At 45.9% G+C, this 25620-nt stretch overlaps 1 protein-coding gene across 1 annotated transcript in view; it reads right to left on the bottom strand.

Annotated features, from left to right (window-relative positions):
- The window catches only part of SMCHD1 (structural maintenance of chromosomes flexible hinge domain containing 1), a 106516-nt gene that overhangs the window by 79186 nt on the left and 1710 nt on the right, over positions 1-25620 (bottom strand). The window contains exons 2-8 of the mRNA XM_032970353.2: positions 21620-21698; positions 9411-9581; positions 7614-7693; positions 5591-5724; positions 3619-3733; positions 2624-2743; positions 2065-2231 (exon numbers count right to left, since the gene is read on the bottom strand). Of these exons, the coding sequence (XP_032826244.1) occupies positions 2065-2231; positions 2624-2743; positions 3619-3733; positions 5591-5724; positions 7614-7693; positions 9411-9581; positions 21620-21698 (866 nt within the window). The remainder of the gene's footprint in view (positions 1-2064; positions 2232-2623; positions 2744-3618; positions 3734-5590; positions 5725-7613; positions 7694-9410; positions 9582-21619; positions 21699-25620) is intronic.

Raw genomic sequence — 25620 nt, forward strand, 5'->3', positions numbered from 1 at the left:
ATTTACGACACCGATCGTTGCGGGTTTGCTGAAGGCAGGGAGCATTGGACACGCATTGTCTTGCACTACCTTCCATGTGTCCCTGCAGCCTATAAGACGTGTTATCAAATTGTACATCAGACGATAATTTTCGATTTAAAGCTTTCGTGACTGCAATGATTCATCTTCTTTGGTTCTTTCGGTAAAGTCACGTAGAATGATAATAAAATAATAAATTGATAAAATAAAATAATAATATTCTCACGACGTTTCGGCCGCTTGTGTTGTGGCCGAAACGTCGTGAGAATATTATTGTGTTATTTTATTTTATCAATTTATTATTTTATTATCATTCTACGTGACTTTACCGAAAGAACCAAAGCAGACGATAATTATTTGAAATTAAGAACTGGGTTATTGTAAGTGGTTGTGAAATTTTGATGACAGTAGAACAAGAGCGACTGATAAGGAGGGGTTAGGATAAGCTTGGTTGTAGCTGGCAGACGACAGAAAGCTGGCATCATTCGATTGGGAAGACAAAGGGGGTCGGCCAGGGGCAGGAGCCAGTGTGTGTGGTTGAACGGCGTGTCAAATCCATCTGTTTCATGCGAGATATCAAACGATCTGGGAAATAGAGTTGGCTTTTGTCATTGCGTATGATGAATCAATCATATACAGGTACAAGTATGACGAGCTGAAAATAGTCGCGTTCCCTTAGAAATTCCAGACAGTATCAGCTGTGCAAATTTCATGACGTCAGAGCTCAGCATTCGAGAGTTTTTGCTGCTTCACACAAACAGATGTATCTTCCGCTTTATATTTAAGAGCGAGCTGAAAATAGTCGCGTTGACTTAGAACATCGAGACAGCCATGCGGAGGGTGGGAGGGGATGCGTGACGTCAGGGGGACACACTGCCGCATGCGGGTGACATCACAGATGTGACGTCACCGCTCACTTGCCGTGCCAAATATATACATTATTGCGCCCACCCCCCCCCCCCCCCCCAAAATACAAAAGTCTATTTTTATACTTTTTGCATTATGTACAGTCTTGAAGCTACCCACATGCCAAATTTCAAGTTTGTTGCATGTCGGGAAGTATGCTAAACATTTCGAACAGACACACATTCACAAATTTCCCTTTTATATATATAGATACCTAGGTTAACAAAGTAGATGCGTTCCATGATGTCACTTTGTTATCAGAAACTTCTTTAACTAGAGGTAGATACAACACGGAAGACATTGGGATGCGTATCAGGACCTCAGAGAAGGGGGGTATAGAATAGGAAAGCATTGCTTCACTCTGTCCGCTTGGTTTTAAATGGTCTTTAAGGTGGACTGCGCCAACCCGAAGTAACGTGCCACATCACTTTTCATCTCTCCCGCCTCTATACTCTCCTTTATGATCTGCATTTTCGGTTAAATTTCGATTTAAAGCTTTCGTGACTGCAAGGATTCATCTTCTTTGGTTCTTTTGGTAAAGTCACGTAGAATGAGAATAAAATAATAAATTGTGTTGTGGCCGAAACGTCGTGAGAATTTTATTGTGTTATTTTATTTCATCGATTTATTATTTTATTCTCATTCTACGTGACTTTACCGAAAGAACCAAAGAAGGTCTGCATTTTTGTTTCCAAAGAGATGGATTTCCGCTGCGCTTCTTCCCCAGTAAGGCCACTCGCACTAGATTGTCAGTTGGATGACATAATGGGGGTAAGTAAACTCACTTGATCACTGCAAAAAACACGATAGCATTTGACCAAAATGGGCCAAGTAAGGGAGACTTGTGAAGCTCTTTGCTGATTGGCTCCTGATAATGAACAGCCCAGAAACCCCAATCGGTTGTATTATAGGACGCGGAGCATTTAAAACGTCACTCTTTTCAATTGATTTTCACCATTTCTGAAGATATTTTTTAGATCACTGCAATAGTAGAGGGGCCCTCAACAGCCAACTTCGTTATACAGGAGCTTCGTTCCCAGATTATTTGTTAACCGAGGTATTACTGTTACTAAATAAATCAAATAGGGGCAGGGGTGGGGAGAGGGGGGAGAAGCCGAGGTGGGGAGGGGGGGTACGCACGCGAGCTGGCGCGTCCAAGTATGGAAGGACGCCTTGAGGTAGTGGATGTGCGGCAGTGCGATGCCCGTCACCACCACGTTGGTAAAGCTGGGCTTGCCCTTCTCCTCTGTGATCAGGCTCCGCAGAAAGTGGTCATCGTCGGCGCTCACGTGGGATGAGTCGCCCGGCTGTGCGAGCACGCACGGCAACGCGCACACACGCACACGTTCAGGGCGACTCGAGGATGCAGTGACATGGATCGGATGTGAATCGAGGCAGCCGCCTGTTAATAAGCTGTTCTCAAGTGTATGCAAGTTGATGATCTCAGCACAGTCACCAATGACCACACAAAGAAACCTTAAGCTCATATAGAGACCGGCAGACTCGGTGAGAGACCAGTGGACTCGTATGTAGAAACTTAAGGCTCACAGACTCACAGAGATCCACGGGGTCACAGAGAGCAGTAAAATCATAGTTTTGATTAAACTGGGCTTTTCAAGCACATAGTGTGGATGAACCTTAGCTTTGTCTGTGGCTGCATGCCCTGTGCTTGTGTCTGTCTGTGCGGTGCTCTCCCCACCATGCGGTTGCGGATGTAGCTGCTGTAGATGGCCTCATTGCTGCGCTCCTTCCTCTCAAAGTCCTCCTTGGAGAGGCACAGTTCGTGCACGTCCTTGGAGCTGGCTGCCTTGCTGATCATCTGCAAGCCATGGCCACAGCCGGTTGTTGTCCAGTTCCCGCCGCTTACAAAGCACGTTCTTCACGTCACACCAAACTCTTTTGAGATGTTCAATATATATAAAAAAGACAAAGATCTCCCATCTAGCCTTAACAGTCTGTTGGGGCAAGTGCTGTTGACAAGTATCGCCTATGAAAAGCTGGCACGGCACACGAGGGGGTGGGCGGCCAGCACCAAGCCTGGCTGCCTTTCATTCCCAACTGGCTTTATTTACACATCGCACCAGGTACTCATTTGAGGCTAAGTCGACCTAGGGAAGGTCCACAACTGGTTCAGAAAATCATCACTGGTCTTGGCCGTGAGCGTGAATCGAGCTCGGGTCAGCGGGTTTGTACTGCAGTGCAATAATCACGGCACTTCCCAGGATATCCTCGCGGAGTTTTGTGACTCTTTTTTTAGCAGGGTCCTGCCAAGTTTTTACAGCAATTTAGCAAATTTAGTCCATGACACTAACACACAATTAGGGCCTGCTCTTGCAAATGACGCCATACATCTTTAACATCCACTGTGAAGCAGACGGCGCGTGTTCTTGCAGTTACTACACTCCCAGCAATAACCAGGGCGGTCACTGGATTCGAACCGTAAACATCTCTGCAACAAGTGGCTGATGTGTATGCATTAATGTTGAACTTCTTTCGCGCCGGACATAGCCAACTGTGCTAACCGGAGGTGCGGGGGAAGGACAACAAACTAAAGACTAATAGGACCCTTGCTTACCCCGACTAGTTTTGGCAGTGGGCTGTAACCTCTCACGATCCAGCAATGGAATAATCCACCTAGCACCTGCTGGGCTCTAATTTCAGGTTGAGCGGACCCAGGGGAGACCCTCGGCTCACCCGTGTGCAGTGTCCGATGTAAAAGACGGCTTGTTTGCCTCCAACGCCGAAGCAGGAGATGTCGCTGTTGATGCTGCGCGTCACCTCCACCGGGGGCTTGTAGCCCGAGCCACCACTGCACGGCGACACAAACACAGCAGATGTACAATGTGGGGGACGCGGGTTAGCACACCGTACTCGCAACGCAGAGGTCGCAGGGTCAACTTCCTGGCCTCCGCCATTGAAACAATGACCGAGTTTCTTAAATCGATCCTCCACCCACCCTACCGCCTCTGTGAACCCGGCAGTATATACATGGGTTGCACCACAACAAGTCAATCAGCAGGTCTCGTGGTATAAAGTGTGTGTACACCACAGCTCTGCCAAGACATCTGGTCAGGATGTAAGAGTAGGCCATCTGCCCTCTTACTGGAGGGGTTTTCTATAGGTCCCTCTAGTGGAGGCCCATCTGCCAGCAAAGGTATGATCAATTGAGGGCTGCATGTTTACCTAAACCTATTACACTACAATGTGTATATAGACCGTCTGAATGTCACCGGGTCTCAAGGTGCTGTATCGACCAGTGAGCTTGTTGATTTTTCAGAGAAGCAGTTGTATGTATACACGCTAGTCTCGGACTCTTTGAACATGAATGTAACACAGTTGACACACAACACTTACAAGGCGAATGCTGTTTGCTTTGTTGCTTGCACCTGCTATTCTTACATCTCTATTAAAGTGGCGGCCACTGTAATAGTCCCCCATGAGAGCATATATAAGCAGAACTCCTTCGGGCTACTATCAAAGGTTTGTTCATGAAGCCATTCAGATATATAAACATAACTTCAACCGAGAAAATGGATACAAATTGAGTAATTGGAAGGATGTTATTAACCAGGTAAAACCTTAACTGCTTCATGGTGTTACCTCCAGTTTCGTCTTCACCCTCCCACTCCCAGCCCCGCCCACGTCCCCCCCCCCCTCGGCATTTTGCCTTGCTCCTAATCCCTCAAGCAGCGCTCCACTTCCCCTACCCCACACCACCTCTCGATCTCTCCTCTCTGGCTCCTCCCCCCTCTCTTACCTATATAGCCTCTTGTCACGGCAGCCCTTTTGCCCACTTCAGCAATTATTTCTTGCTGGGGTTGTCCCACCTGATGACGGACGCTTGTGTTGCACCCGAAACGTCGTGATTTAATTTATTTTATAACTACATGACTTTCCCGAAAGAACCAAAGAGTATGAGTAAGCAGAACTCCGTTTCCTGTCTCCGCATGGATAAACAAATAATTTTGCTGTGAAAATCCAGAGACCGATGGACTGAATTTGTAATGATTTATAACAGGAGACAGGAGAGAGCTCTGCTTGCATATGATTTTACCCATAATGTTTAACAACAACGCATAAGGAGTTTCTGTATTTGAGGGACTCTTGAGAAAAGAAACGTAGCCCGGCTAACACATGCCATCTACAATGTAAAAGCTACTTGCGTGAATGACTTGCATCTGCCAAACATACATCTCTATTAAATTAACAGCCACTGCAACAGATCGCCATTAGAGTAGGTAGCGAGCGGTTACTTCAGTGAGCCTCTCTAAACATAGTTCGGTTAAAACACATCGCTGACAAGTTGTGCGGTGGCGAGGCGCGGGAGACATGGCACGGGGCAAGGCGAGGCGTCGGGTGAGGTGAGGTGTGGTGAGACACGGCGTGAGGTGAGGTGCGGGACGAGGCATGGGGAAAGGGTCCCGTTGCATGGCACAAGACAAGGAGTGAGGGCTGTGGGGCGCTGGGCTAGGGAAGGAACGTGGGGCGAGGCAAGATGCGGGGTGAGGTGACACGCGGGGTGAGGTGAGGCAAGGTGAGGCGAGGTGAGGCGAGGTGAGGCGAGGTGAGGCGAGGTGAGGCGAGGTGAGGCGCGGGACGAGGCGCCGAGCACGGGGCAAGGAGCAAGGGGCGCGGGGCGACGAGAGGGGCGTGGGGCGAGGCTCACTCGCTGGCGTCGGGGTCGTGCCGCGTGAACTTGGAGAGCCGGTAGACGGCCCAGTTGTTGAGCTGCCGGGGCGTCATGCCGCAACCGTTGTCTGTTACCACCACGGCCGGCCGGCCCTGCATCTCGTCAAACAGCTGGCGGAGCAGGAGAAGGAGCAGAGCAGGAGAGGGCGGTGGGGGGGGCAGAGGAGGGATGAACAGACGGCAAGGTCAGGGTGAGGAGGAAGCGACACGGTTTTGCGAGCTAATTTAAGAGGCATGCATGCAACGATTAAAATCCCACGCACTGATCAAGTCAGGACCACAGTTTCAATGAATAATAACAAATTACCTATATTCCTTGGGAGTATAACAATGCATCAATTCACCGGTTGTTCATTATTATTTGAGTTGAGAATGCAAGCTTAGAAGTACGTGTGTAAGAATCAATGTTTATCATGTCACATGGATTGGAATGGTGTGATCCTTAAGTGGCTGCAGGGTTTCTGTGAACCAACCACATATAATGTATAGTTTGCTCTGCAGCCCATGTCAATCCACTGCTGGATAACGGCCTTCCCTACAGGTCGCAACTGAAATAGCAATCTATAATAATATACAGCATCCTGGAATACATGAAAATACAATCATTAAAAACTACAACATTTTACTCAAGAATATACTCAAGATAACAACTGACACAGTGTGCAAGTAATATACAGTGAGGAAAAAAAGTATTTGATCCCCTGCTGATTTTGTACGTTTGCCCACTGACAAAGAAATGATCAGTCTATAATTTTAATGGTAGGTTTATTTGAACAATGAGAGACAGAACAAAAAAATCCAGAAAAACGCATGTCAAAAATGTTATAAATTGATTTGCATTTTAATGAGGGAAATAAGTATTTGACCTCCTCTCAATCAGAAAGATTTCTGGCTCCCAGGTGTCTTTTATACAGGTAACGAGCCGAGATTAGGAGCACACTCTTAAAGGGAGTGCTCCTAATCTCAGCTTGTTACCTGTATAAAAACACCTGTCCACAGAAGCAATCAATCAATCAGATTCCAAACTCTCCACCATGGCCAAGATCAAAGAGCTCTCCAAGGATGTCAGGGACAAGATTGTAGACCTACACAAGGCTGGAATTATACTCTTTGGTTTTATTCGGTAAAGTCACGTAGATAAAATAAAACAAAATAAAAGAAAATTATTAAATCACGACGTTTCGGAGGCAACACAAGCTTCCGTCTTCAGGTGGAAAAGTCAACGCAGAATATCTGTGTTAGGAGCACAGTTCAGAGACGACCTTGGATTATATACACACATCGGGGGGCCCTTTGATGTGAGCTTTGAGAAGTGGGTGTTACCCGCAGCATTCTATCAAAAGGCTGCTAAAGCCCAGCTTAGCCCAGCCCTCCCACCCATGTCACATGGTCGCATTCAAAAAGCCATTCTTTAACGTCTAATTTTCACGTTCTTGTTTGCAATGTTTCTCAATTTCCTGTCTCATGTGCGGTTTAATCGGCCCTTTACCCTATTTGTAACATGACCATATAGTTTCCATAAGTCGTACATAGGAGTGCCAATCATGGGGGGGTTGAGGTTGGAGGGCAGACGGTTGACCATACTTCACCACACCGGTCAGTGCGGGTTGGTGAATGGAACATATTTTTGTCTCTTGTCTTGCCGAGCGATTAAATGGGCTAGCGAATAACTTTGTCTATGTCCTCTAAGCTGGGTGGAGGCACCAAAATGCGTCACTCTTGCAAACACCTGATGACACTGGTTGTTATCTCCAGCGAAACGTCAAACAAAATTGCCAATATAATTTGCTTCCTTTTAACGAAACTGGTCTACTGAAAAACTAAACCAACTAGCAAGTTTTCCCATGTGACAACTCGAATTGCTTGCCTGTGTCAGGTGGTAGAGGGTGCACAGCCCTGATTGACATAACCACACAATCTAACCCAAAATAATCCAATTGAGAATAGTGATGTTGGTCGTGCAAGCCTTTGTATGAAATGATGCATCACGTCCCTCTTACCAGGCGGACGACTATCTCCCTCACTGCATTTCCTGCCGTCGCCGCCAAAGCATTGTCTATGAGCTCAGCGAAGGCGTACGCTGCACAGAAAAGACAAAAACAAAGATCCCCATATAACTTTTAACAGAATGTTGGGGCAAGTGCTATTAGCGGACACCTACGAAGGCCAACACAGCACACGAGGGGGTGGGTGGCCAGCATCACGCCTGACTGCCTTTGTCTCTCTTGTGACGATGTTGACAAGTCTAAAATGAGTACCGCACCTCGGGGATGCCCAAGACCGGTTAAGATCATCTTCACGGCCGTTGGCCGTGAGCGGGAATCGAACTCGGGTAGTAGCTGGGTTCATAGCCAAGTGCACTAAGGGGCCATTCATTTAGTACGTACGCATGGAGGGGGGAGGGGGGGGTTAACCCAAATGCGTACGCTTGCGTATGAGGGGTCTACTGATAATGTACGTACGCATAGGAAACGGGGGGGTGGGGGGAGGTGAAGCCTCGATAATAATTTGTCTACATTGGCCTTCAAATGAGCCACAGTTCAGTTTCTTCAGCTGTCAGACAACAAGTACTACCGGGAGAAGTAGGAATGTGGGAGAGGTGCCAAGGTACACAACTTAATTCTTTAATGCAGCGGGCGGTGGACTACCTGTTTGCTTAAACACGTTAATATTATTCATCCTTGATCATTTCTGGTGGCTTGGAGGAGGGATGCGTTAAGCGTATGTATGCAGGTGGGGGGGGAGGTGTAAAAAGTACGCGTGCGTACAGGGAGGGGTCAAGTTTTGACAGATGTTTGCGCACATACTAAATGGATGGCCCCTAACCACTGCACTACCCGCTCCCCACACTGCACACACGCGTATATGTATATACATACACACAAAGGCAGATCCTCCGTAGAGCCATACAGACTATATGGGCAAGTGTGGTTAGCGAGCATCTTTGAAGGTACCCAAGGGGGCACGCCAACTCGTCCTTTGTCTCCCCAGTGGTGATATTGGCACACTGCACTAGGTGTTCATTTAAGGTTGTGTCACCCTTTGAATGACCCCAGGAATGGCTCGGATAACAGCCACTGATGTTAACCGTGGCCGGGAATCGAACTAACTCGCCGGGTTTGTAGCGAGCTAACCACTATGCCACCGCACACACAAGCGGTGTTATTAACGAACGTGTGGAGTTATTTTGTTCCACACAGTAGGGGGCAGCAATTTCTCACCCACTGTCACAGAGTACTGTTTGATGCATGGACAAAGCAATATTTTTAATTCTCAGATCTCCAATTGAGCTAAATTCAGTACAGAATCAAATTGTATGCGATTTTTTGTGTGTGTATTGGGGGCCATGCAGAGACCATCAACCCATTACAATATTTAAAGAGAGGATCTCAGCAGTGCCGGTTCAATGCTCTGACCTCGAGCCACCCAGTGACCTCTGGAAAATGCTGTTTTTGTGTTAAACGCAGCAAAAAAAATGCGTCTTAAAAAGCAGTATGCAGCAGCAGCATCAGCAGCAGCACCACCAAAACCATCAAAAGTGACTGTGACAACAGTAGCAGAATCAGTAACAGCAAAAGCAACAAAAGTACCGGTAGCAGCGGCAACAGCAAAAGCAGTAACAGCAGCAGCAACACTATGCATGTTGAACTCCATTCGCACCGAACGTAGCCAACTGCGCTAATCAACCACAGCCTAAGCAAGAAGAGCAGCCATAGCAGCAACAGCAGAAGGAACAGCAGTAGCAACCGCAGAAACAGTGACAGCAGCAACAGCAGCAGCAGGAGGCGGCGACTCACGCAGTGGGTTCTGCCCCTCGCTGGCGTAGTACTCGTACATGCCGCTCTTCACCAGAGTGTCGTAGTGCGGTAGAAAGTCGATGCGCTCGCACGCCTGTGCAGGGAGCTCCTGCTCCACGGAGGAGAGCACGTAGAGCGTGAGGTCACCGTGGCAGCCCAGCACGCCCTGCTCTGCAGGGGGGGGGGACGGGGGAGGAGCACACGTGAAACGGGCGCATGGACGCACGAGTGACACACATACACGTGCGTGCACGCACATACACGTGCGTGCACACACATACACGTGCGTGCACACACATACACGTGCGTGCACACACGTCGGGGCGCAGTCACCGGCACCGCCGATAACTGGCCAACGGTGGCAGTGAGGGACGATGTCACACGCCCCACAATGCGCTCCATCGTCGCGATTCAGGGGTTGCCGATTCCACACACTGACCGGTTTCATGACGCTTTCCTCGAAATACAAGGTGAAAGGAAGAGGTGCAGCCCTGCGTTTTTTCTTTCACACAACACTACTGGCGGAAGGGCCGACACCAGAGAGAGTTCTAGAGGGTGTTTTTGGCCTACGGTCCAAGGCTGGCCAGACGGGTTGGAAGAGTTGGGGGGTACCCACATTTTAACCCACCACATGCGACTGGTGTACCCATTTGTACTGCTGGGTGGACAGAGGTGGGAGAATTTAAGAAACTTACACCATAGGTTTAACTAAAAGCTACCCATTGTTGCAGTGATGGTGCGCCCTAGTGTATCAGTTTTCTTAACAGAACCATGTTAAATCTTGACTTAAAGCTTTCGTGACTGCAGGAATTCATATTCTTTGGGTCTTTATTTTTTATATTTTATTGTTCTTATTTTTTCTATCGACGTGGCTTTACCGAAAGACCCAAATAATAAGAACCATGTTATTTCCATTGAGACCAAATATAGCTGATTCACAGGTTGTCATGTTATTTTATATTGTTTTAATTATCAAAACACTTTCCACACATTTTTGTCCTCGGAAGCAATCAATAACTTTGGTTTCCGTGCCGCCCAATGAGACGTCACACGACGGATGACGTAAAGCATAGTGCCGTCATCGGACAGGGAGGGGACGGCATGACCTGTGACCTCATCACCTCGGTCGACAAAGCTTATCCTTCATATGTGGTTTTAATTGTACAATTTTGGGGAACCCCACTAATCACTTTGTAGTGACATCGTTGGATGTCACTGTGGATGTCACTGTGTGAAGCCGGCCTGGAAGAGGTACGGCGCGCGATGTATTGACATCGCAAACACCACTGAAGGTCGATGCAGTACCAGCCCTAGCGGGGCTCAGTAAGCACTGACTGGCAGCAATGGATGGCACCACGCGCTGCGTGCAGTGCCAGCCCTGACAGGATAGGGTACGAGGGTGCCGGCCTCGGAACGGGGTTTCAAGGGGCCATGGCACTCTGATTGACCCCGGAGGACACGTGACCGGAGGTGTCTACCCCGGGACCCCCAAAGAGGGGCTGGGGTGATCACGTTCCCAGTTGGAGATCCTCGAAGATTCAAGGTGGTCGTGGCTAGGGGCGAATCGAGCCCCGCAAAACAGAATATTAGCCGGGCCCCCAGTGGGACCGGCTGCTGTTGTTATCCTCAAGACTCTATGTTCTACGCCCTACGTCCCAAGACAAGTCACCAACACGGGGACCTGGACCCAAGCTGGGGTCCCGTCCATCGTAGCTACTCCCAGTGCAGTTAGTGTAGTTAGCCTGGTCGACCATCACCATAGGTTATTATCTGGTGAAGGGGCAGTTACCCCTTTGTGTTAGTGTGTTGGTATGAATATAATGTGTTGCCTCCAAGAGTATGTCTGAGTCTCCGTTTGAGCGCACTACAACTTTATTTTTTTTTAATACCTCAACATATTCATCAATAACACTGCCCTAAATGTAACAATATTAAATAAGCGACATTTCGGGAAATGAACATTCATTTTATAGTGTTTAATTTTAAGGCCAGTGTTTTTGACAAAAGTGTCGAGTTTTCCATTCTCACCGCTGCTTTTCGTTCCTGTAGATTACAATCAATTCTTATGCCTTTCCCATAAATACCCAGCCTTTGCAAACTCTATAAATGCTTAGCATTTCACTATCGAATGTTTTTGTATAATCCATTAAACACGCATGATCTTTCAAAAACTACTTTTCAACAGCAATAAAAATGTACTTTATGTTGCCTCAGCCTGTTCCGATCTCCCTCTGTTCTTCCAGTTTCATTAGCCAGCTCCTGTTTCATTTGTACGCCGATAATATTCAACATCATCGCCGTTATAAGTCTCGTAAGACGTATTTGTTCTGCGATGCGGCCAGTCATCGTCCCTACTTTTTCTTAGGCAAGGTAACAAAAGATTGATTCTTTTAATGCCTTGTGTTGTTTATTTTATTACAAAGCGCTATTATCCTCTCCACTCCGAACTGTCCTAAAGCCTTCATCTGTCCGGTACAGACTTCATCGTCAGGAGACGCAATGTTCGTGGTCATGATTTCTTGCTTTGATCACTTCCCCCTCTTTGAGACTTTGCAACATTTTAGTTTTGGTTTTGGAACAGTATTGGTTAATATTACTTCTTGTATTCTCGACTAATTCACCAATACTCTTTGGTTCTATTGGGTAAAGTCACGTAGGTGAAAATAAAATAACAAAAAATCACGACGTTTTGGCCACAACACAAGCGGCCTTCATCAGGTGAAGGGACGAGACTGTCTGGAGGACAGCGCTGGAGTGAGAAAAGCCACGCTCAGATCAAGACCTTTAAGCTGTGTGAGAAGAAAACAAAGCGCCTTGACAAAGGAATTAGCATATAATTTAGCATTGAAATGGCTCATTGAAATAGCTAAGTTAAAGTATACACATCCGCAGAGGTACCCCTTGACAAAGGAATTAGCATAGAATTTAGTATTGAAATAGCTGAGTGATTAGCTTGTAACTGGTCACAGAAATAGCTATGTTAAAGTCAGAGCATATACATTCACCGAGGCACCTAGTACCAATCGAACAGGAGAATTTACCGAAACACAACTACGCTCAGACAGCGGACCTTTAAACTGTGTGCGAGCAAACAAGGTGTTCTGACAAAGAAATTAGCATAAAAATTAACATTTGATTGGCCGATTTTAGAAAAGAGGTGGTGTACGTGCCGGTGGACTTGCCGTTTGGCGCGGGGGGGGGGGGGGAGGGGGAATTTACCTATTGATGGTGTGAAAAGGGAATTTATAAGAGCTGCGAAAGTTTGGGGTACCACTACTTGAAAAAATATATTGTACCATTGAAACTAGTTTAATGTTTAGTTCGATTTAGAACATCTTTCCAATAGTTGCTTAATTTGAAACCATCTTCTCGGTTGAAATTGTGTCTGTGTTTGTAGATCTGAATTGCTTCATGAACAAAGCTCTGATAAAAGCCCGTGGGTTTGCAAAGAACCTTGGTATCGGAGAAAATTATATCGTGATCCCCCACAGCGTTGTAACAGTGATCAGCCACGGCAGAAGAATTCGTTTTGCCGTGTTTCAAATCTGATTTGTGCTCGCGAATTCGGTCAGAGACATGTCGCTTTGTCTCCCCGATATAGCAATCACCGCAGGTACAACTCAATTTGTAAACCCCGGGGTACTGTAAGTCAGGAATGACATCCTTCACGGATGGGATCAGATCACGAATTTTGTGTACTGTATTGAACCGGACCTGGATCTTGTGTTTGTTTAGAATTTTGGAAATCTTTTTAGTAACGCCTGCTATATATGGAAGTGTGATGGTTTTGACCGGAGTATCAAGTGGTTGTTTCTGTATGGAGGGAGAAACAGCTTGGCGGATGGTACGGTCAGAGTAACCATTCCTTTTGAGGGCCAGGTGTACGTGTTTTAATTCACTGGTCAGGTGGTGTTGGTCCGAAATGCAATGAGCCCTATGGTATAAAGTTTTGATGAGAGAATTATTTTGGGCTGGGTGGTGGTGGGAATCAGGTTTCAAGTAGGAATCTGTGTGGGTGGGTTTCCTGTAGACAGAATGCCCCAATGAGCCATCAGGTCTCCTCTCAAACAGAACATCTAAGAATGGTAGCTTGCCATCTTTCTCCACTTCCATGGTGAATTTGATGGCGGGATGTCTGGAATTGATGTGGTGTAGGAAAAGGTTCAGAGCTGGGAGGCCATGTGGCCAAATGACGAAAGTGTCATCCACATATCTCTTCCACAGGGAAGGTCTGAGGGTGGAAGTCTGGATGGCGTCTGATTCAAATTTCTCCATGAAAATATTGGCTATCACTGGTGATAAGGGGGATCCCATGAGGGTACCCTCATTCTGTTTGTAGAAGGAGCCATTCCAAGTAAAGTAGGTATTGTTGAGGCAGTGCCTAACCAGTGCAGGTGTGTCGGGGTCTAGTCCATGTTGGACCAAATTTTCAATTATTTCAATGGTATCAGGTACTGGGACCTTGGTGAACAAAGAGACCACATCGAAGCTGACAAGGATATCGTCAGGGGACAGTACAACGTCTTTGACCATAGAGACCAATTGGGCTGAGTTAAGTACTGCTGAGGCGGTCTTGCCAGTGAAAGGCAGCAAGGTATCTGACAGAAAACGGGCTAGTCTATAGGTAGGGGAGTTGATCGTGGATACAATGGGTCGAAGTGGGGTGCCTTCTTTAAGAATCCTGGGGGTCTTGCAGCAGAAGGTTTTAAGGAGGAACGTTTAGGTGGGTCGATTAGGGAGGTCGAATTCTCACATCAAAACTTTATACCATAGGGCTCATTGCATTTCGGACCAACACCACCTGACCAGTGAATTAAAACATGTACACCTGGCCCTCAAAAGGAATGGTTACTCTGACCGTACCATCCGCCAAGCTGTTTCTCCCTCCATACAGAAACAACCACTTGATACTCCGGTCAAAACCATCACACTTCCATATATAACAGGCGTTACTAAAAAGATTTCCAAAATTCTAAACAAACACAAGATCCAGGTCCGGTTCAATACAGTACACAAAATTCGTGATCTGATCCCATCCGTGAAGGATGTCATTCCTGACTTACAGTACCCCGGGGTTTACAAATTGAGTTGTACCTGCGGTGATTGCTATATCGGGGAGATAAAGCGACATGTCTCTGACCGAATTCGCGAGCACAAATCAGATTTGAAACACAGCAAAACGAATTCTTCTGCCATGGCTGATCACTGTTACAACGCTGTGGGGGATCACGATATAATTTTCTCCGATACCAAGGTTCTTTGCAAACCCACGGGCTTTTATCAGAGATTTGTTCATGAAGCAATTCAGATCTACAAACACAGACACAATTTCAACCGAGAAGATGGTTTCAAATTAAGCAACTATTGGAAAGATGTTCTAAATCGAACTAAACATTAAACTAATTTCAATGGTACAGTATATTTTTTCAAGTAGTGGTACCCCAAATTTTCGCAGCTCTTATAAATTCCCTTTTCACACCATCAATAGATAAACTCCCCCTCCCCCCCGCGCCAAACGGCAAGTCCACCGGCACGTACACCACCTCTTTTCTAAAATCGGCCAATCAAATGTTAATTTTTATGCTAATTTCTTTGTCAGAACACCTTGTTTGCTCGCACACCGTTTAAAGGTCCGCTGTCTGAGCGTAGTTGTGTTTCGCTAAATTCTCCTGTTTGATTGGTACTAGGTGCCTCGGTGAATGTATATGCTCTGACTTTAACATAGCTATTTCTGTGACCAGTTACAAGCTAATCACTCAGCTATTTCAATGCTAAATTCTATGCTAATTCCTTTGTCAAGGGGTACCTCTGCGGATGTGTATACTTTAACTTAGCTATTTCAATGAGCCATTTCAATGCTAAATTATATGCTAATTCCTTTGTCAAGGCGCTTTGTTTTCTTCTCACACAGCTTAAAGGTCGTGATCTGAGCGTGGCTTTTCTCACTCCAGTGCTGTCCTCCAGACAGTCTCGTCCCTTCACCTGATGAAGGCCGCTTGTGTTGTGGCCAAAACGTCGTGATTTTTTGTTATTTTATTTCACCTACGTGACTTTACCCAATAGAACTAAAGAGTATGGATCCTAGCAGTCACGAAAGCTTTAAATCTAGAATTAATTCACCAATATCCTTACACCATGCCTTCTTTATCGCATCGGGCATATCCCCTGTGGCATCTTTCTCACATACTCACACTGCAAGACCTCTTTCTTTGTCAATTCTTTTATCATACTATTCACCTTCAGGTTGTAATGTTTTATGCAGATTATCTGTCTTCTCATTTAACACATTATTTGGTGATGCTGCGTTAGCACTGGTGCACAAGCACAATCAACAAAAAGCACAACACATTCGTCAATAACACTGTCCTTAAAAATTCAAATATACAATTGATGACGTTTCGGGCAATGATGTTCATATATTTATCAGTAAAGGCCGCAGTGTCATTGACGAGTTATTGTTGATCATCTTTTCATATCGATCATTCATCCACTTTTCTCTTTCTTTTAATCACAATCTTCCGTTCTCTCCATCTAACGCTTTGTATTTCTTCTCTTCCTGGTGTCAACTTCTTTTGTATTCCGTTGATCAGATCTAAGGTGTTTTATGTCATTCACTTTTCTTTAATTCTTGTTTCTATTAAGATCAGTCATGGGATATCACTGAAACAGATGATCCACACGAGTGACAGTCCATTCCATAGGACCTCTCCTTTTTGCATGCACTCATCTTGAGGACAAATGCTATGTTAGTCAGAGAGGACGAATGATCAGCAAGAGGATAAAAGAAGACCAAAGGAATATTAAATACTCCCAAATACAACTGTCGACAGTGGCAGAACACGCATGCCAACAAGGACACTCAATTGGTTTTGACATTGAGAGAAATAAAAATAATTTTAACCGTCCGGATAGCTACAGGCTTAGTGCTGCTTTGAAACCAATTATAAAGTAATACACTGAATTAAAGCTTTCGTGACTGCAGGGATTCATATTCTTGGTTCTTTCGGTAAAGTCACGTATTCAGTAGGCTCACATGACATTGACTTCTCCAAGACAGAGGTTCTTTGCAAGCCATCTGGCTACCATGAGAGATTCGTTTATGAGGCTATCCACATATACAAACACAGAGACAATTTCAACGGAGAAGATGGATTCTGGCTTAGCAATCATTGGAAGGATTTGATAAACCATTTCGGGTCTTAATTGATTGTTCACGCTTACGGTGGCTTTCAGACCGCATCCATTATTTTCGTCTCCCCCTCTCCTCTTTTCCGAACATAGATGGACTCGTCCATCTGAATAACTGCCAAATCGCTCTCCGTGGTGCTAACGTTAAAAAAAACCGCCACGTTTTCAAATTTTCTTGCTGTGGTTTTCACACCTGATGATGATTGCTTGTGTTGCAGTCGAAACGTCATGATAATTTTATTGTTTTATATTGTTATTATTTTATTGTTTCCCTTCTACGTGACTTTACCGAAAGAACCAAGAATAAGTAATACACTGTTTAACTGCATGTCTATATAGGACACCATACGTCGATGCTGATTATCTGTGAAAAAACAATAACAGGTAGGGATCCATACTCTTCGGTTATTTCGGTAAAGTCACGTAGGTATAAAATAAAATAAATTAAATCACGACATTTCTGGCGCAACACAAGCGTCCGTCATCAGGTGGGACAACCACAAAAAGAAACAATTGCTGAAGTGGGCAAAAGGGTTGCTGTAACAAGAGCCTATATAGGTAAGAGAGGGGGGAGGAGCCAGGGAGGAGAGATAGAGAGGGGGGTGTGGGGTAGAGGGAGTGGAGTGCTGCCAAGTGAAGCGCTACTAGAAGGGATTAAAGGGTGAGCATGGCGGGGGGTGGGGAAGTGAGCGGGGCTGGGAGTGGGAGGCTGAAGAAAACTGGAGATGCGGATATGAAGGCAGCAACCATAAAGCAGTTAAGGATTTACCCGCTAATTTCGTACACACAAACGACAGGATGTACAAGAACAATGTGCATGCATCATGTACATTGATTAGGATATATGAATAACCCAATCAGTCATGGATACCCATTGTAATTTATATGCATTCATTAATTCCCCCCTCCTCTGGCACGTGAGGGGCTAAAGTGACATCACATCTTTCCCTCTATTTAAGAACAGGATTTCTCCACAAATCGGGCTGTTGCCTGATGATGCTAGATGTAATTACTGGCGAAAAGTCGTACCCAGATTGTAAATGTTGCAGATTTACTCTCCAACACTACGGTGTGCTGTACTAGTAACAAATTGTGCTGTTTACGTGACAAACCTTACTAATTGGCTGCGTCGGGTGGTGACGGGTTTAACGACACATTAATACTTTTACACGATCTAACCCCCCAAAAAATAACCTGTTTAATGGAGATTTCCACCAAACAGGCATTCAGCAAAGGTAATGGCAACCCTAGGATTACAGAGAAAAAGATATGCCCAGAGATATTAAATGGAAACATCAGGAGCAGCTGGGATATGGCGGTCGATAACAGTAGGACTGGTGTTGCTGATAGTTCGTAGACCCAATGGCCTTCATAAGCGAGTTGGACGAGTGGAAGTTTCCAACCTGTTGTATATGAGCCTTTTCCAAAATTGATATTAACAATAATATTTGCGGTATATATATATATTTTTTTTTTCAACAAACAAAAAAAATAATCAATAAAACCCGTAAGCCAGGCACACAAAAAAACAGATGTTGATCATAAACAGACCATTAAAAAATAAAGAAATAATAAAACTCTCGAGGCGAGGATGTTAGCAGCTATCTGCGAAGATCTCCAGATGAACAAGAGTTTGATGTGCCCTAAGGGAGGTCACGCAGAGGGAAGCCCTCCGCAAGCCAGAAACGAGGACGCCCACGGGTTAAACCATATATTTTTTTTTCCTTTGTCATTAAAACAACGGTTCAAATTTAAAATGCAATAACAAGAATAAGCTAAAGTTAGCGGTCCTCGCGCTCACTCCAATCAAGACCAGGCCACCAGATACATCAGTGAATTATTATCCAATAATTAATTCACTATCAAATGATTTTCACCTTGAATACTTTTACTGTTAAAACAAAGCTTGGAGACAAAATACCGAGTCACATCAAAGGTTATCGAGAAGGAATGAGGCGAACGGGCAAACTTACGAAAGAGTTTAAACAATATCCCAAGCAACCCCGACCACCTTTGTCTCTCTCACAGCGCGGAGAAGCAGGAATTACACCTTATCACAAGGGGCCATCTGGAAAAGACAGCCGGGTTTGATGAAGAGACACACCCCACCCCACACACGGCAACCAGGCAAACAAAGTTTTAAAGAAAATTGCAATATAACATTAATAATAACGTGTTAACCTTAAACGATATTCCATTATAGAACCTTACAGAACCAAGGGATATGGATTCCAACAATCTGGAAACGGACCTCTTAAACTCAGGATGAAAATTATTTTTCTTTCTAATAACTCCATCATATCAATGCGAACCTCGGTAACCCGAGAGGGGTGTTGGGAGGACGTAGTTACAAACACGAGTCTTGGCGAACATGGGACCAAATTGTATTTGAGAAATATAAAGTCGAAAGTATAAAGAGATAGGTACTCCCGACCACCTTTGTCTCTCCCTAAGAGCGCGAGAGAGGAATTTCACGCCAGGGCAAACAGATCGTTATCGCAGGAGCCATCTGTACACACACACACACGAACTCACACACACAGACCCCGCCCCCCCCTTTTCCACTGCGCAGAGAGAATTGTCTTTGAATATAACGGTCAGCCGCATTTTCAAAAGTCAGTGAAGTTAAGTCAAGAGTCAAGACAGATCAGCGAGTCAAGACGTCCACAGGACGAGCAGTCGCATGGAGCGGCTGGCTCCGAGCCTCGCTGAGTAGCGAGGATCGCTGAGTCGCGATGTATCAACAAAAGTGAGTCATACAGCAGTGGAGGAAACCTGCTGTCAGCGAACCAGCACGGGCGCGTTCGCGCACTTCAACAGAGAGAGCACGTGCGACTCAACTCACTCAACTGAAGAAAAAGCTTGGCCAGCCGCCAACAAAGTATCAGCGAATAAGCGCTGAGAGCGCTCGAGCATCTCCACAAAGAAAGCACGTGCAACGTGGCTCAACCAGCAGCGGAAAAGCACGAGCAGCCGCCAACAACTTCAGTAAACCAGTGACCAAGCGCGTGCGACTTGAGTCATACAGCAGTGGAGGAAACCTGCTGTCAGAGAGCCGCCAACAACCTCAACAAAGAGAGCGCGTGCGACTCGGCTCACTCAGCAGAAGAAAAACTTGACCTGTCGCCCGCGAGCGCAGCGTCAGATACTACAGCAGCGGAAAGAGCGTGCACCGGCGCAGCTCATCCAGCAGTGGAGGAAACTGCTGTCAGCGAATCAGCACGGGCGCGTTCGCGCATCTTCAAGGAGAACGAGCGCGGCCAGCAACGCCAAGCAAGAGCGTGCAGCAGCTCAGCCAGCAGTGGAGAGAAACTGCTATCAGCGAACCAGCACGGGCGCGTTCGCGCCTCTTCAAGGAGAGGGAGCGCACGTCACCAGCGTGCCATCAGCACCAGCATCAGCACCAGCGCGTGCCAACAGCGCGCCACCAGCGTGCCACCAGCACCAGCGCGTGCCAACAGCGTGCCACCAGCATGCTACAGCGCGCAACTTCGCGTCACCAGGGCTGAGAGGGAAGCGGCCCCGCGCTCAACACCCATCGGCGCGACGACGGCGAGCGTCGTGCTGACTCATCCAGCCAGCGGTGGACAGAAACTGGCAGTCGTTCGTATGCCCCTCCCCCACACTCCCTCCTCACTCCCCCACCGCTACACAACGAACAAACATTTTTTTACAAGGAAATCAACCTAGGCGTTTACTCAACGCAAGAAATCAACAACCCTCCCATTAAACATACAAGACTCATGATAACTGCGTCAACTATTAGCTGATAACGAAAAACATCGCCACCCATTGAGTTACGTGGATGAGGCAATCAGAATTATTTCAGTCGAACACTTTAATTGCATAATCGTTGATGAATCAATGAACGAACATCGCCGTGGTACTGTGCTGACGATTTCAAGCATAATAATTTCGCATATCAGAATGTGTTAAGAATTGGATACGAATCAAAGACCGAGTGCCGTGTTGTGTAATCATTCAATAATACGAGTTTGCATATTATAAGCTTAAGATTTTGATAGAATAGTTCGTTTGTTTTTAATCTCTCTCTCAACAACCGATCGATTGCGTTACGCGTCGGGAATTAACCACAGGTGCCGCTATCGAGGTGAAACAACGCAATCGTGATGGTATCATGTTAACGCTGTGTTGAAATTCCAAAATCCCGAGATTGAGTTTTCATATTATCCAAAAATTAAAGTTAGCTAGAAATAAAATTGATTAAAGCAGAAGGTTTGTGTGTGATTCTTCCTGAAATTCTGCATATTGTTCTGCGTATGAGATCTGAATCCTGGGGACCTATCATAAGCACACTATCACCACACATAATCCATAACACACATAATTCATAATGTTCAATCGAGAGTAATCGTATCCTTATCGATAATACAGAATTCAAGAGCAGAGTCGAATCGACTCTCTCATTCACGCTCACAACGCCTGCGTCACTGCATACGATTAATTGCGTTATTCCAATTCATAACACAATCCTCGTCACCGAGGCTCGACCTGATAATCCATAACGACCTGCATTATCATAACCATGCCCACTCACATAAATTAATACGATTATCTCTCAAATCAGCATAATTTATGCGCATAATTATTTCGGATAAATTATGCAAATCTCTAATTTCATTTAATTTTCATTATTTTCATCAATTTTCATAACACCTATATATACACAACAAACCCCCCCTCCCGTTTAACTTCTCTTCATTTTTCTTTTCAATGTTTGCATTTAGATCACCCAATGAACATTATAATCCTTGGAGTTTAGTCACGGTGGCACCCATATATGATCACAGTATACTTTCTTCTTCTCCTCTGGGTAGTTACACACCGAGGGTGCGCATACCATGCGGAATATAAGAGAAGACCAAACATGATCGACTCTGGATTCACATCACGACCCTGAAACATGACAACGCACCAGATCGCTGGGGGCGGAAGGTCAATGGGATTGAGCCGTAGTATGCGCAGCAAAAACGATCTCCTGCATTCCGATCTTGACTCACCAAAGGACTTGTCATCCTTGATCTCTTTCCTGCTCGTGGTTGTGATGACGAAGCTGTCTTCACTCCCGATGTGGAAGAGCTGGAAAATATGCACACACAAACATTTACAGCGGTGGTCCGGACCGAAGTCTCCGCATTCAAGCACTTGAAGCTGTCACGGCCACTCAGCTTGGCAGTTCCACAAATGAGACAATGCCATGGTCAAAATGTCAACATTACCATAATAAAGATACATGTATGGACATGTACAGCCCTTTTGTCAATCCGCTGCTAGATGAGGGTCTCCTCCGTGCTGAATGGGTCATGGAGTTTTTGAGCATACTTCACCACACCAGCAAGTGCCGGTTTGTGAAGGCGGGAAGCATGGGCAAGGAAGCTTATAAATGCACTCTTTGGTTCTTTCGGTAAAGTCACGTAGATATAACATGAAATAAATTAAATCACGACGTTTCGGGCGCAACACAAGTGTCCGTCATCAGGTGGGACAACCACAAATAGAAACAATTGCTGAAGTGGGAAAAAGGGCTGCTGTAACAAGAGGCTATATAGGTAAGAGAGGGGGGAGGAGCCAGGGAGGAAAGATAGAGAGGGGGGAGGAGCCAGGGAGGAGAGATAGAGAGGGGGGTGTGGGGTAGGGGGAGAGTAGTGCTGCTCACTCGAGGGATTATCTATCTCTCCTCCCTGGCTCCTCCTCCCTCTCTTGCCTATATAGGCTCTTGTTACAGCAACCCATTTGCCCACTTCAGTAATTGTTTCTTGCTGTGGTTGTCCCACCTGATGACGAACGCTTGTGTTGCGCCAGAAACGTCGTGATTTAATTTAATTTATTTTATACCTACGTGACTTTACCGAAAGAACCAAAGAGTATGGATCCCTGTAGTCACGAAAAAAACTTCAAATCTTATAAATGCAGTCCAATGATGGATTTTGAAGTTCCAAGTTTATTTGTTTAACCAGGTGAGAACTCAAGACAAGAGGACAGTCTCATTTACAAGAGTGACCTGCTTAAGACGGGGTGTGTTTCTGGAATCCATCCTGAGGATGAGAAAGATGAGCAACCAGCTTGCTGTGCTGCACTGCCATCTCCTGGCTATCCTGTGACACAGTAGGTCAGGAGTCTCTGCACACAGTAATCTCCGAGTGATCCACCAACTCCAACCTCTGAAGTAGTGGATTAGAGACATAATGGATGCATGCGCGGGCAAAACAAGATCACACGAAACACAGTGCTGCACGGTAACCACCGTGGTGCTGGTGCAAGAATCTTGACAATTCACTCACCAGTCCACTCGCCAGGGCACAAAACAAATAAATCTCGACATCAGTTTCCTACATTGTGAAAGTGCCGCTGCGGAAACCAGTCCACAATGGGATTTTCTCTGTTCACTATGAACAAATGTAAACAAAAAGCTGTGCCGGGTGGCTCAGATTAAGTTTAAGTTTATTTTTGATTTGTTACATAGATGATCCCATTTATCCAGTTGCCCGGCTATTAAACAAGGGAGATTCACGGTACGCGAGTACAGTATCAGCAACAACCAAACATTAGTCCAGTCCATCAGGAATGCGCACCAATCACAGATGTAAGCTCTTTGGAACAACGTTGTTTTTTTGTCAATTGCAAAACTGGCTCAGGTTCAAGGATTTATCCCAAACATGCGCTGGTAACTCGTTCCAGGTCTTCGGGCAGGAGACCCCGAAACTACGCTGGCTGTATCACACAAGGTTCACATGAGGATACAGCAGATCAGTGGGCTGCGGATCGAACACGCCGTCCATGTGGGTCTGTTGAGACCGGCACGCGCTGATTGGCGAGATAGGATGGAGTGGATGTATGCAGACTCTTGGAGACGAGTAGGCATAGTGTGTAAGCAATCCTGTGTTTAATAGGTAGCCAGTGTCGCACATCTCATATCGAAGTCGTGACCAAATCAAATTTCTGCTTCCCAACTATCAGACTGCTGTATTTAGCACTGACCAGAGTGGATGGAGGTGCACAGCAGTGGCACAGTCAAAGATTATGTTTTAGTAGTCCACATGGCTGATGATAAATGCGTGGGCGAGCATCCTGGCTGTGGACTACACTCACATAAGACTTAGTTGTGAATAAACTGGGTTCTCGAGAAAACACTTTGGTCTCAGGCCGGTCACCAATACAGCACACACAAAAAAACTAAAATGAGAAATTTGGTTTGTATTTCATTTTGTTAAATTCCAGCTCTGACATTTTGAAGTATATAACTTTGACTGGTAAGGGAACACTACGCATTATGCACTATCTTTCTTCTAATGAATGCATCCTTTGTCTCGCGTCAGGATGCCGATAACACAGTTGAGAAATCATAGAGGTGTCTGTCACCTTAGGAGGGGGGCAAGGTGACCCGGAGTTCAGAGAGCTCACCACTTAAGACATTTTGCAATCGGCCCAAGGCTTCACTCAAGGTGCAGGCACCTGGTAACTTCTGTTGAGCAGTTACCAAAGCATTGTCCCCTGCTGCTCAGTGGACGTTTTAGGCTACACATGTACTGTACAGTAATAATTAACGATTCACACCGATTCCAATATGATACCTAAATAGAAATGTGCATGAAACAATGAATACAGCGAAATCCTTGATCTAATATTTAATTCAGGAGACGATAAAAACTAAATATTAGATGTGGGAAAGCATTCACAAAAGGAATTCTATGTCCTGCCATAAAACACATACTTTATGCTGTCCAATGCTACTACTCTGCTTATCTAATGGATTATTACTTGGATGATGTGTATCTCCATCTTCAAAGCTTTGCTCTCTCCACACATCTCTATGCCATGTCTCTGCTGAACTCAGGCCATAACATCTCCAGCTTTTATCACCGTACATCTCTGCACTACTCCGACCTAGTTGGAGACGGGCGGAGCGTGGAGATGCAAACCGTCAATCATGGACACAGCACGGCGATGTTTGCATTGCACACAACAGGCATTAGTTAGGGGGGTCACGTACAGCTGGAAATATTTATGTCAGTGAGGGCTATGTGCAGACCTAAAGATACATCACAAATGACAATAGCACACGTGGTGTAGTCGTCTGCTCCCCTCCTCCCCCATCTCTTACCCTATGTCTATTCCCCTGTGCTATGCTGCCCACGAAACGGGACCCTGCTCTCTCTCCCGTATCCTCTATTCCTCTCCTCCTATCTTCTGAAGATGGGGGTTTCTGGAACTCTCTGAAGACCTTAATGCTCGTCTCTCTCACTCCGTAGATAGGTCTTAGGTACTCCCGTTTATAACCCTAAGCATAAACTCAAACGCTTGTCATAACACTTAAATCCTAAACTAAACTCAACACCTAACAGTAACCCTTACACCTAACCATAACCCGAACCTCTAACACTAATCCAAAAACACTAAACCATAACTCCTAACAGTGACACTAACTCCAACCCCTAACATTAAACCCAATAAAAACCTCTAATCATAAACCATAACCTCCCTCCGGACACGATAGCTAAAGAAGCGAGGGCCCTAAACAATGCATCAGGGTGCACGCTAAAGAGGCAGGAATTGTGAAGGACCCCTGTCAACAGCTTCACGATTCCCCAGAACTCTCTAATGACGTTTATAAAACTTTGGTAACGCAGTAACGGGCCTGCCAGGGCCATGCCAAGAATCTTGTACACGTGTATGTACGTGTGAACTGTAGGTATGCATTAGTTGGTGAATCTGTACATTCATGCCACTCTGTATATATGTATGGCATTGGGAGTTTGACAGCACTATGATGGGGTGAGGGGGGGGGTGTTTTGACATGTTGTGTATTGTCGGGAGCCACATGTCAGGGGCCGCACTCAAGGCCACTAGGGGCCGCACTCAAGGCCACTAGGGGCCGCACTCAAGGCCACTAGGGGCCGCACTCAAGGCCACTAGGGGCCGCACTCAAGGCCACTAGGGGCCGCACTCAAGGCCACTAGGGGCCGCACTCTAGGCCACTAGGGGCCGCACTCTAGGCCACTAG

Source organism: Petromyzon marinus, chromosome 43, assembly GCF_048934315.1.
Source record: "Petromyzon marinus isolate PM22_M1 ecotype Great Lakes invasive population chromosome 43, UKy_Petmar_22M1.pri1.0, whole genome shotgun sequence".
NCBI lineage: Eukaryota > Metazoa > Chordata > Hyperoartia > Petromyzontiformes > Petromyzontidae > Petromyzon > Petromyzon marinus.